This window comes from Leptosomus discolor, chromosome 14 (assembly GCF_034619465.1).
Source record: "Leptosomus discolor isolate bLepDis1 chromosome 14, bLepDis1.hap2, whole genome shotgun sequence".
Taxonomy (NCBI): Eukaryota; Metazoa; Chordata; class Aves; order Leptosomiformes; family Leptosomidae; genus Leptosomus; species Leptosomus discolor.
In genome coordinates, this window is record NC_141404.1 from 221959 (window position 1) to 236048 (window position 14090).

At 39.4% G+C, this 14090-nt stretch overlaps 1 protein-coding gene across 3 annotated transcripts in view; it reads right to left on the reverse strand.

The window, feature by feature from the left end:
* Positions 1-13917, reverse strand: part of KCTD5 (potassium channel tetramerization domain containing 5) — a 33945-nt gene extending 20028 nt beyond the window's left edge. For all 3 annotated transcript variants that reach the window (XM_086472905.1, XM_086472903.1, XM_086472904.1), the window contains exons 1-4: positions 13687-13917; positions 3239-3347; positions 2140-2231; positions 910-1005 (exon numbers count right to left, since the gene is read on the reverse strand). In XM_086472905.1, coding sequence (XP_086329031.1) covers positions 910-1005; positions 2140-2231; positions 3239-3347; positions 13687-13917 — 528 coding nt within the window. The remainder of the gene's footprint in view (positions 1-909; positions 1006-2139; positions 2232-3238; positions 3348-13686) is intronic.
* Between the last annotated feature and the right edge of the window lie 173 nt (positions 13918-14090).

Here is a 14090-nt window from a genome sequence, read left to right on the forward strand (position 1 = left end):
CTAAGAAGCTTTCTCTGTGCTGGTTTAACTTGTGTGATCATGGCTGTCTCAGGACAGCAGCACCTTACAGATTTCATCAAATATAAACAAAACGTTCTCTTTTACTTTTGTGTGCCATACTTTTTTAAAATGTCGCTTTGTTGTGTTATTAGAGCGAGACTGCACAGGATGAGAGGCTTGTGCTTATTCTAGTCACCAGACACTGAAAAAGATGCTGGCAGCTGGGCACTTGTGTCTCACTCCAGAGTTAACAGATTCATTGCTCCAATGCAGTTTAAATATTCTGGTAGGTTAAGAACGTGAAGAATGAAGAGGCCACGCAGTTAGTTTCTCATTTACAGAGATCAGAAAAGATAACAGAAAATCTTGCAATTTTACAATGTATTCTTGAATGTACACACAAAGCTATTTTTATGTAGTGCAAAGAACAAAAAGCTCACAGCTATCCAGCTTCACATCCACGCTAGTTAAGTTCACCCTCCTATGTGTATCAGTCCTTTATCTGAAGAACCATTGTTTGGGCCTGACAAACATTTATGTCCCAAGCTCATCTCTTTTAGCCAGAGCTCTTTATACCTCACCTACTATTTGTATAAACTTGTACTAGTTAATTTTGGTTTAGTCACCCTTCAAATGCTCATGTGTAGACTGCAAAGAACTACATTTCAAACATGATGCAGATGTTTTCATAGAAAGTCAGTACAATTTACCTCCTGGAAAGCTACAGGTTTTTTGTTCTCTGACAAATGAGAATACAAATATCAAATTTATCTTAACTGTGTATCTTTACCTATCCAATTTCTGAAAATGACTGAACTTTAAAAGATGCATATAATTGACTGCATGCTCCTCTTTAATACACTGAATTTTTAGAAGACTTTGAAATTCTATCCCATATGGGTTTTTTACCTGTTCAAATTTCCAGCCATCGGACATTGTGGAAACCATTTGAGTGAGTTCCTCTTCCTGGCACTGCAGCACCCTGTACACATGTTTGACTGGCACCTTGAAAAAGAAATACAAGAGGCTCAATACAGCATGGAATTCACTACGTTTGTGACTTGTCTAAAGTTGCCCTTATTCTTTAGAAACAGTAAGCAACACCACATTGAACACCTCGCCTTTTTTTTTTAAAGAAATCTCATCTGTTCAGAATCACCTTGCAGAAGACTCAATGCTTCATGAATGTTTCAGGGACTAAAAGTGCTACTCAACAGTTACAACAAAATAATCTTAAGACTTACCTGTCGTTCCACGTGGTAGCTAAACCACATCACTCAAACTCAAGGTTCAGGTTCTGCAGAGGCCTACCTAACTTTAAGGAATGTCTGACCATATTAAAAAAAGTCTTTATTTCCATGTCAAAGTTTCCCATCCAGATCAATGAATAACTAGGACTATTTCAGCTGAAACGCTTCAGAAAATACTATCAGAACAACTCTGCTATCCCACAACCCAGCTTCAAGAGAAATTTGGCATCATGAGTTTTTAATACCTCCATGAAGACTCAGTTATCAGAGAAGGCCAAAGTAGCAGAGCTGAAGAACAAATTTGAGTATGTTCCTTACTTAACAGCTTCTCTATCATAGTCACTTTCATGAAGAAATATTCATGAGCTGCTATGAGAGGAGGCAGTCTTCTCAACTATACAGCACTACAAATAAAGAAACTATCTTTGCTATAAAAGCATATGACAGGAGCTAAACAGCATCCGTACGCATGCTGTATTAAACACACTGTATAAACAGCACAGCACTTACCCTGTAGTTAAGTAATCTCATTATGTAAATGTATATGAGAAAAACATATTCTACAAAAGCTGTTTTCTAAAATAACTGTTTCCAGAAACAACATTATGACAAATTCTACTATTACCAGACATTGGAACAATTCTTTAGAAAGTATTCAGTTTTTGAACAAGAACTGGAACCATATGCCTGTGCTTTCTGTAAGCACTCTGGTGGGTACTGGCGATTAAGAATATTAATCTTTGCATACTAATGGCTACAGCTCAGCCAGTGATGGAGGCAGTCATTCAGTATCTTACTGGGGAAATGCGCAATTAAGGAAAAAAACCGGAACCCACCCACTATTTGCCACAGAACAAATAATCAAAAACACACTAGAAAACAGCCTCACCTGCGAGATTTTGCTGTCTCTCTCTCTTATTTTGTCCTTTACCAGTTTTATTAGTGATGTGATATTGTAGAATTCAGCCTCTTCCAGTACACCTAGTATGAGAACATTTTTTGGAAAGAGAGTGCAACCAAAGATTCCAGGCCAAAACCACCAACCAGTTCTTAAGATTATCTCCTCTACAGCTACAGAAAATGATTTATTTTGCCCTAGGAAAAATTCATTTACCAGCCTAATGATTCTGCCTTCCTTCGGGCACATGTAGTTCAGAGTTTAGCTTGTTCTAAAAAACTGTCCTAAAAAGAACCCTAAGAAAATGGATGCCATTTCACATACAGAATGAGAGGCAGGATACAAAAAAAAGAGCACAAACGCCATTCCATAGCAGACTTATAGACAACCATAGCTCAGGCCCCATCTCAGGCTGGAATACAAAAGAGAAATTCAAATGCTCCTACTGAAATGCTCTGCAGCTGCTAGTATGCAGAGAATTTTTCTTCCTGTCATTTCAGATCTTAGACCCTGAAACAAAAGCTTAAAGATACATACAACAGACTGCTCCCACTCACATGTTCAAGCCTTACCTGTTCTCCACAGATATTATGTGTTTAACACTGCGCATGGAAATTATATTTCACATTATTTCCTGCTAATATTGCTCGACTGATCTCTCTTTGATCGATTTCTTCAGCCCCTTATCAACACAGTTTTAATACTATATGGTTTAAAACAGTCATCATCCATTAGGGTAAAACTGATATGAACTGGGGATAGAGAGGGAGAAGCCAAAATAAACCCAAATATTTCATTCAGTCATACAGGAAAGAGACAAGATTATATGATAAAAGGCATTTCCCCTCATGTTTGAATATTTATATTCTATGTCTAACGAGGGATGGGGGTTGTAAAATCAGTAATCGTACCCAAACCACTCAGCAGCATATACCGTAACTGCATGATACCTATCAACTTCACTTAAAACAGATTGAAATGCTACTCCGATTAAGATTTACCATCTACTGGTAAGTTACTTCTGGTGACTCAAAAGCAGTGAAAATAGTAAGTAAGTGACAAGAAAGCAAGAGATTTAGTAACATCTTACCTTCCTCAGCTAAGTCCTTGTTAATAACCAGTTTCCCATGTCTGAGATAGTTCAGCACTGGCCCGAAGTAGGTCGGGTCTCTGTCTATTAAATAGGCACCTGTTTCATCCTAGATTAGGAAAACAAAACAAAACAAACAAACAAAAAAACACCCCCAAAACACCACTCAAAACCACAAACAAACAAAAAAGCCAGAAAACCCACAATGATTTGAACATCCAAGTAGGAATTACAGGCTAATATTTAGCTCGGCATCTGAACAAGCAGGGTTTCAGACATAGTCACATCCCTTAAAGCCAAATTTATTAAACATATTGAAAGGAATTCAGCAACGTAGTTGTAATTGTATCAGCCTGATCACTCAACTCAATCATGTACTGCACAACTTCTCTTACCTGACAAATTGCCCGCAACCCCTTATCAAAAGATTATCAACACTGTTAGGATGAAAGATCTAATCAGTAAGTGAGAACACTGAAGATTAAGGTTAAAAATAACACTTAAAACCAGGAAACTATAATTTTGTTTGGAAATCTAAAGAATCAGAACAAAGGCTACGTTCCAGTGGGACTCAAATATCAGCCTTTTTTTCTCTCCCCCTCCCCCGCCCCTCTTTTTTTTTTATTTGTAATTAAAGGGAAACAAACCTACCTTCTCTTTAACCTCAACACCCTGTTCTAAAAACTTTCGGGTTTGTCTTAGCTCAATGTACAAATACTCACAGGGTACTGAGAACAGCTGTGTACCAAGCAAGGGTTGTATGTGCATCTTCTAAAAAAAAAAAAAAAGTACCCTGAAGATGCAGTTCCTACCTACCTCATGCAGACAAAGAAGGTGTCAGTCTCTTCTCCCAAGTAACTAATGACATGGCAAGAGGGAATGGCCTCAGGTTGCACCAGGGGAGACTTAGATTGGATATTAGGAAAAATTTCTTTACTGAAAGAGTAGTTAGACATTGGAACAGGCTGCCCAGGGAGGTGGCGGAGTCACCATCCCTGAAGGTGTTCAAAAGACATATAGACGTGGTGCTTAGGGACATGGTTTAGTGGTAGGCTTGGTGGTGATAGGATAATGGTTGGACCTGATGATCTTAAAGGTCTTTTCCAACCAAAATGATTCTGTGATTCGAAGGGATAACTAACTGATGCTCAGTTTACTGAACAGAGTACAGCATTTCATGGAATGCAAAACACAGTTCAAGAAATTTGCCTGCAGAGCTGATACTCTTGACAAAGAGATAAAGAAGCAAAATTGGTATTTCCTACATAATTTAGAGTTTATGAACACCCGTGATCAATGCAGTACTGACATACTTTGTGCTGTCCAGAGGCCTAAGGAAGACTGATAAGACAGATGTCTTAATAGATTCATAGCTCCTTTCTACTATCAAGTGGCTCACTGACAGTATTAATACTTTAGTACCCAAAGTATTAGTGCAATAGATATATGCTGGAAAGATGTAGCAGCACCCCAAATACTTTTAAAAAATGTATTCTTATTTTTAATATTTTAGTAGTTTACAGCAGATACTAAAAAAGCATCACCACCAACAATCCTAGCTAAATTTGAATCATGCTCCCCCAAAACTACATGTGATAGTGATACTTGCCATTCCACATGAAAAAAATTCTACTGACCCAATCCATTGCATTCGGACATTTATGCTGATATGTAAAGGTTTGATTACTGCACTGTGATACCTGAAAACTCTACTTAACAGCATCTAATGTTCCTAAAATGTTTCATTGGAAAAAAGGCAGTGGATGTATTTTCAGGCGCAGGGATTTAGTTTCTGAATAACTGCACTTGTCTAACCAGGGTTGGTAGAATGCAGAAAGACCACAGCCTGAACTACAAAACCATAAACATCTTTCTATAATTACAAGTTAAATGCTTTACATGCTTAGACACACTGTCATTTTAGAAGCAGCAAAGGGTGGGGTTACATTTTATATATAAGTAACTGTTCAAGAAAATGCTAATATATTAAAATGAGCTGTCAGTTAACCTACGCTCAGAGCGGACAGTGCTTGATGAAGCCTAATCACAATTTCTTCTGACCTAAACTCATGGTCTCACAGAAGTGAGACTATGAAGTGCATAAAATGGTGTATTTTTAATGTTTCACATTTAAATATATTTACATCACCGAAACACTTCAAGAATGAACAATCTACAGATACAACCCAAAGAAATTAAATTAGCTGACAACTACGAATTATAAGCTGAAAAATATTATTTAATACAAGAACAGAAACCAGTGAAGTTGGAAAGGAAGATCTAAAACTGATGAAAAAAGAAACCCAGTTTTAAAGAAAAAAGCAGTCTCTGGTCATCAGTTGAACTGAATTAAGAAATATATGGGCTTACAAAACTGGAAGCCCTCCCAGTTAAGGGAAATAAGTCTCTAGCAAGCTTCTTCAATAAGATTATTGTATTCTTTTACACTACAGTGTTTTCTCACATCACCTCCTGAAGCAGTATCAGCAAAATAACTAAAAGCTCTAAATGAAATCTCAACTAACAATGGTTACTTCACTACTTACACAAAAGGCCCTCTTTTTTTTTTTTTTTTTTTTTTACAGACTACAGCATCTGAAATTACTCTTACCTGAGTAGATTTCTATACACTGAGCAAGCTTCTAACAAAGACACAAAGGGAACAAATTATGCCAGGCCTTCTCTATCAACTTCCACCTAATGACCAGACATCAGCAACCTGCATTACCTGAATTCAGTAGCCTAGTGTGCACATCAGAGCTTATCATCAGGACTTATACACCAAACACGCTTTATGCATACTAATAGCATTCGCTCTGTGAAACACAAAAGAGAAATGCTTTTGTCTTCTACCTATTTTTAACCATTTTCCTCATCATCCACAAACTCTTTTTTCCATTCTGTCGTTCCTCATCTCACTTTTTTCCTGTTATACTCATTCCTGACCTAACTGCTATCAAGTTGATTTCCTCACCAAATTACCATTGAGAAGCTATAAAAATGCTTAATCTTCACACCAAGAAATACCATACCAAACATATGTATAATATATAACATACGAATAAAGTGCCATCTCACTAGTGTCATAGTTTACTCTATGAAGAAGCCTTTCAGGCAACAACGTGTCTTCAAAAACTAATAAAGAAGAAGAAAAAGGAACCCCAAAGTCTTACAATTTATGGTGTAATAGTAACTTTTTCTCTTTTTTACATTAGTTAATATCAATAGTTAAAGTTTAAGAACTCTGGCTAAATTTTAACAGGAAGCAATCCAAATTCTGTCAATAAGATTTAGTTTAGTATGTAAATTCCATGCAAAATTATTAATAGACTGAACAATTCAGAGTAACGGGCCACTTGCTTATCTAGATTACAGATACGGAAAACATGCACTAATTTCACATCTTCTTCCAAAGAGAAAGATGTGTGTCTTGGACTTTGACCTTAAAACTCATGTATGCTACAGACGAGTGCCAAGGAGTCAAGACCCAAAACGTAAACCATTCAGTAAAGACTACTGTAACAATATGCAAAGACCGCATAGGCAAAAGAGGCACAAAATTGACTTCCCATGCATTTTCCTATAGAAAATGCTTTCTCACTCCTCCTTTAGAGTGAGCTACCTGATTATCCTTCAACATACACTAAGCACTTCATGTTGAAATCACTAAGAAAAGCCGATTACACTAGATCTTTAAGGATATTTATGTAAATATAAATCCAATAAAAGCTGACACAGTAACGTAGTCATCTGCTCCACCTGTAACTCTCAACACACGGGTTGAAAGTCCTTCCACGCTTTCAGAACATTGTTACGATTGGCTTCATCCACACGTACATGAAAACACATTGTATTCTCATGGACACTCTAAAAGAAACATTTTTGTTTTATTCTGAGATAATAATAATAAATCGCACTTCAAATGTGATCTAGACAGTTTAAAGGTGTAGCTACAGTTTGCTTAGACATAACTGAACTAGCTTTAAGCTTGCTAGCTTGAATATTAATAGACTGCGTTGCCCCAGCTATGCTGCTACTTCTGCTAACTAGTTAATTACGTTTCTATGAGCTTTGAGCAAGTTTGAATCTTCACTGACACGACTAGCGTGGGTATTCTGAAGCAATTGCCCAGGTTTTGGGTGAATAACACAGATGCCAGACAAAGCTATAATAATGTCTCAGTTTTCTCTCTTGTAGATACATTTCATACAAACAGGTGTTTACCAGAACAGCAGCTGAAACTCAAGTCTCCTCTCTATTCAGTATAGTCACATCACCCCACATTTTGACCCCACAGGTGTTCCATACAAACTCTGCCACTCTTTGTAAGGATACTCAACGCAAATGCTCCAGTAGTCTTTGAGCATCCAAGACAAAAGTGCTAACGAATCACGTGGGTGTTTGTATCGTTACCCAATTCCATTTTTGGATTACATTCTTCTCCCCACCAAGAGTTTTTCCTTCCTCATCTGTAAGTCCTAGACCTTTTCCACACCTGCTCCTTTTTAGGAGGAGACACAATTTAAAGTACAACATTGTTGAGGTACAGCAAAGGCTGCATTTGTTTATTACCACTCTTCAACATCAATGTTTAGTCTAAATTACAAATACCATGGAATTTTTGAGAAAGCCTAATAACTTGCTCATAAATTTTCAAGCACCTGGTTCAGCATACCAATGAAAAGCCACTGTATCTCACACTTTCTTAAGAATTAACCCTAAAGCATATCTACAATCCAGCGTTCATGGGACAGGAGACTCAAAATGCACACGTATTTTTCAAAGAATCCAAAAAATATTGCCCAAAACATGTAAATGACCATGTATTCCAGCCTCAAACAGCTACTCTTCAATCTTTATAGAGGCTGAGGCTCAAAGAAACCATAACAAATGCTTAGTCTGATCTTCACTTAAAACATACATAGAAGTTGATTTATTTACAGTGAAATTTAAACTTTAGAAAATAGTGGTGAGACCTGACCATTCTGTGCAAGCCACTCCATTAACTAATTACTGTCACTGTTAAAAATACGTACTTACTAGCCTGGACATCTTTAGTTCCACCCTTCACCAGCTGGATCTCACAGTACCTTTGCTAGACTGAACAGGCTTCACATAGATTTCAAGTCTCCATGTATGTACTTATAGACTGAGAAGTCACTCCTTAAACTCCCTGCCAAAAAACCCAGTCTTGCTCTTTATAACCTTCCACCAAATCATACTTCATCTTGTGACTACCCTCCAAGTTCTCACATTTTTTAAGTGACCTTGAATTGCGGATATCAGAATTGGGTACGATTCCAGTGGGACTCAAAAGTAGGACCAAATACATAAATCTCCCCAATCCCATTTAACGTTCTCCCCAAGAACTGCATTAATACACTAATTCAAATGTCAGAAATTTATTTCCAGTTAATTATCTTCACTGAGGTCAAAACTAGTTTGAAGACCTCCTCAAATAATTTTCCAGTATGGATACATTCAGAATCCACACTGCCAAGCTCTTGGCTCAAAGCTGTGCACTCCAACATGGGTAACTGAAAAACTGGTATCATTTACATATACCGAGCAAGAAGAAGTTCTGCTAAAGGCAGAAATAAAATACTTGGCACCGAATCTGGATTTAGAAATAATTGTCTCCCCTACCCCCTATGCTTTTTAAATCTTGAGCTAGATGCCTAAAACACATTTTTCTCAAACTATGTGACCCCAAAACTTCGAGCATTAGCAGACTGCCAGTACTAATTAAAACTACATTAATGACACAACCCACCAACTGGTCAGAAATCTCAGGGGCAAATAAAGTTGATCTCAGCTATATCTTAGAATAATGACTACAATTAAGACACTTTTCAGTGCTGACAGTTAAGGATGTGCTGCCAGGAAGATCTTGATTTTTCTAAAACGTTCAGCGCTTGCTTGCTTCCTTCCTTCCTTAACAGATTCTACCTCAGTACAATTACACTTAACTTTAGAAAGGCATTAAAAATCAACCATGAATACTGTTGCCAAAAAACTTATTAAGAAAGGCTGACAATCCTCTTGCTTAGGGCAAAGTTTAAAGAATGATAGAAGAGTTTATAAAAGAAAAACTGGTATATTGATAAAACAAGAAGGTGCTGAAAACAGAAAGATCTGGCAGCAAAATTTACAATACAAGCATTAAATAAGTTAAACAAGGATGAAAAAGTGAGCAAGACTCTGCTTGTCTATTTGTATGTATTCATCTCTACAGAAAGATATAAATACTCTGGAAAACAAATCCTATTGTGAACAGTGGGCATGACCACTATCACTCATTCATTTGCTGAAAAGATTCTCAAATAGTCTTCAATACAAAGAGTCTTAAACACAAAGATGCATATAGCATTGTGAAACACACTAAATTCAGACAATCAATGTCACTGTCTCATTCCATTCAACACTAGTTTTGCCACAGGGTGTGCCAAGGTTAATCTTTCTCCTGTTGCAACTGGAAACATACCTGATACCAAGAGATAGTCTGCATGGCCTTGTTCAACATTAGCATCCGAAGGTAATTTAAAGGCAAACACGCTACCTTTCCTGAAACCTTTCAACAGTTTTTAATAGCAAGCTTAAGGAAATCTTACAATTTATGTAGTTAGGTAACAAAAAAGCACGTTGGTGTAGAAATTACAGTAGAGGAAAATTGCTATGTACACAATTGGTATTTGTAAAGTACAACCTAGGAACTATTTCAGTTTCCTGTTCTCACTTCTAATAAACTCACCAAGTTAACCTCTTCCAGAACTTCTTAATGTATCAACACGGTTAATTTTAATACATGCCACTTGCTGAGTTTAGGCAGAAACAGCTCTATTATTAATTTCTGGTCTTGCTTATAGCTCTGTTCTCATCTGAAATAAGCTTTTCTTAGGACTTCATTTCCTGAAGATACTGATTTGGCAATCTTGCAAAGCAAGAAAGAATGTGAACTAAACTTTCTTCTTCAAAGACTTCTGTATTTACTGGTGCACGAGCTAATTTAATTATTGGCTCTTCTGCTTGGTCTTGCTTCTAGATATGCAATCTGCTCCCCTCCCTTCTGATAGCTGGGACAACATTGGAGCTTTCCACAAGCTTGTTTAACCGGCTGAAATTATAAAAAATACACCTCTGCCTTCATTTTTGCTGAGTTACATACTTACCAGACGGATCATGAGCAGAGGAATATGAAATGTGCTTATGAACTATAAGATGTGTTTTGTATTATGATACATATGATTAACACAATTCAGTATTATTCTGTTGAAAATACTTCTAAAACTTCCCAAAGTGAGTTACTGAAGTGCATCCCAGACAACTTCCCCACAGGAAACATGATATAACTTGTTAAGGCTAGATTTTTCGTAGTTCTTTCAAACAGAGGGCTGCAGCTATCAGTTTTGATAATCTCATGGGCTCGCTTATCCCCTAGGATTCTCCCCACCCCACCTCCCCCATGTCCTCATCTGGAGGTAGTGACAAGTATGTCTTGGATGGGTGTAACAGGCATCAGCCTACATAGGAGCTCAAATACACATTCTCTCTCACTTTAGAACTAGGTGTTTAAAACCCATGCGATTTTCAGGAAGAAAACACAAGAAAACCCAGGGAATTATAGGTCAAAGATCAGCTCTAATGCTCCAGGCTTTAAGAGCGCAGTACCTTTATCTATTAGCTGCATCTTGTAAGAACATCTGTTTTATGAGCACAAAATTGTGCTGCATAGTAAATAATCTTTAGTATATGATTAAGAAAAATATGTCAACTTAGTATCAGGTTATAGCTCATAACAGGACTCCAAAAAGCAAAATCATGATGTAAAAACCAAATCTATGATAATCAGATTTTGATTTACATGTATGTGGCAAAGGAGAAGAACCAGAGCCCAAGATGATAACACAAATGTCACCAACTACTTCCTTGAAATATCTGTGCTCATCAGCTAAAGGCATCTGGTATTTCAAAATTAAACCACCCAGTCTACTGATGTGCTGTTGTATCAGGATGGTACGTTCACAAACTGGTGACAGGTCAGGGAAGGATTTTTTTTTTTTCCTCTTGAAAGGACATCTATGATATCTGTTATCATTCAGAGTTAAAAAAGGAACTGCTTGGATTATGTTTTGCTGTTCACAGAAGATGAAGAATCTAAAGATTCTGAATCAAATCCTTAGAAGAAAGGCTCTATATGTTTAAGTAATTTTAGGTACTGTAATTAATACACTATGATCGCTAACCTAAGAGGTAGGCCACTTCTGTAAAATCCCAGACGAGGTGACTGCAGAAACCAGGTCTGGATGGTTGAAGTGACAAACAATGACTACAGATGATCCACACAACAAGACAGGAACTCTGACAAATGTAATGAAAAGAAGACCATAGCGCATTTTTAACCAGAAAAAGTTTTGCTTTTTGTACATCAAATTGAAGACATACAGGTTCATAAGACTAGAGAATGCATCTCTGAATAACAGGATTTGCTCCAATTTCAGATTTTCCACAACAGTTTGTAGTTCTCTCTATACCTACTACTTGCCTCACGTTACTGATTTGCACAATAATCTGTTAAAGATAACTATACCCCCTACAATTTTATAAAAAAGTTTACTCACAGTAACAGCACAATGCAGTTTGTTTGCATCTTGCTAAAGCATTTCTGTTAGACTTTTACACTGGCAAAAAAGATGACAGTTAGTAATATCCAAGCAGCTCAAATAATTTATAGGCACATTCCTTGTAAGCAAAAGGTAACTTTCTACAGTCACGACTGCAGCTAGCTTTCTGTTGGCGTGTACACTACTAACAACTATAACTACGTAAGTCTAGAAATTTGAAAAAAATCATCAGGTCTCTCCATATCCTACCAAATAGCTAAATAACCTTAAAATAAATTTATGATTTGCTGCTAGAACACAAAAATGTAAGCAGGGTAAAAAAGAAATCGTTTCATTAGTAGCCTCATGAAATTTTTGCAAGATAGCAACTCTTCACTGATTGTGCTTGGGAAGATGACTGATTTCATCAATTGGTGAAAAAAGGCAGCCAAGTGCCTTAATTAGAACTCAAGCATTTCTTCTAAAAACTTGCCTTCTCTCTCACTATCTCTGATGACGTTGAGAGATGGCAAATAAGCACCTTTTTTGCAGTGGAACACCTGAAAGAGGTGCCTTAATTATCAGGTGTGCCTTATCTTTTATTTAAGAAATCTTAAAAGAAAGTTTTCCTACTCCCTCCCAAGTAAAGACAGTTTCTGACCTACCAGCAAGCAACCTATATTTTTAAGTTTATTTTTATAGGTCAGTTTAAGCTAATGCATTCAAAAAAAATCCAACCCAAACCAAAGACAACAAAACACAATTCCCACATCGCCACATTTTAAGATACTTTTTCTCTAAGTCTGGAACATTATTGGGGTTCTGTTCCCTATCTTCTCAAGTATTTAAAACATCCTTTCTGGAAGTTACGCATGAGAAAATGAAGAAATTTACTACTATTCTCACTGGAAAAAAGTATTAAAAATTTATACACAAAAAAAATCAACTTTTTATTTTCAAGCTGTTCCGTTCTTTTCCCTAAGTGTACTGTACTGGAAGTCCATTTTTGTCCATCACGCTCCAAAATCTCTTTCAGAGACACCACTATATGCGAATACTTTATACCCATTACTACATACCACTCCGTAAATAAAATCCTAATTTTATTAAACTTAATTTTAACTCTTTTTCCCTACTAAAAATTAAGTCAGAACGAATACCCAAATATTCCGTATCACCCACCATTTGCAGTCCACGCAGAATAATATTTTACTCAAAGAACTGCTGAAACACAGAACGCTATGGCTAAGCGAGAGAGGTTATTATCAAAGTAGTTTGATCTGGTGCTTGAAACTGACCAAGAGGGCGATGACAGTGCAGAACAGCGCAGCAGCGCAGGCAGATACCCCAGTAAAACGCTGGAAGTAAACCCGGTCAGACAAGAGGAAAATTTAAACAAAGGCTCGAACGCTCCCGGGCTCGCTGCCGCGCCTACGAGCGGTTGGGTTATTCACGAACCCGATCGCTCTGCGCGGTCAGCCGGCCCCCATCCTCGGAGTACACGGACCCGTTAACGACGACGCCCAGCACAAACGCCCCCCCGGCGCCGGCAGAGCCCGCCGCGGCCGTTCCCGCAGCCTCCCACGGCAGCACCGAGCTCCGCGCTCCCGCTCCACCTCGCCGCCGGTGCGAGCACTGGCAGCCCGCCCCGCCAGCGGGCACGCGGCGCACCGAGGCCCCGGCCGCGCCGGCTCCCACGCGGGACCGAGGCACCCGCCGCAACGCTCCCCCGCCGCAGCGCCGCGCGGGGTGGGGGTGGGGGGGCGGTCGGAGCGGCGCAGCAGGCGGGCGCGGCGGAACGGAGCGGGCCCGCGGGGAGGGGAGCGGCGCGTCGGGGCCCGCGCTCACCTTGTCCGAGTCCAGGTCGGGGTCGGCCTGGCAAAGGCGGAAGAGGAAGGACTTGGGGTCCCTGCAGAGCGTCTGCCGAGTGGTCAGGAAGCAGGTGCCCCCCACGTTCAGCCGCACCCACTTCCCGGGCGGCGGCGCGGAGCTGCACCGGCGGCAGGGCCCGCCCGGGCCTCCCAGGCCGAGGCCGCCGATCGCGGGAACCGGGAAATCGCAGTGGTTCTCTGCCGCCATCCTCGCCGCCGCCGGAAGGGCCCACCCCGCCTACCCGTCCCCTGCCGCGCCTCCCACCGGAAGCGCCCCGCGTCGCGCCCCTCCCTTCCCCCCCCCTTCTCGCCCGGGGCCTGCGCCGGAGCGGCCTCCGCCGCCGCCCGCGGACCGAGGCGACGACGACGGGCAGCGCCGCC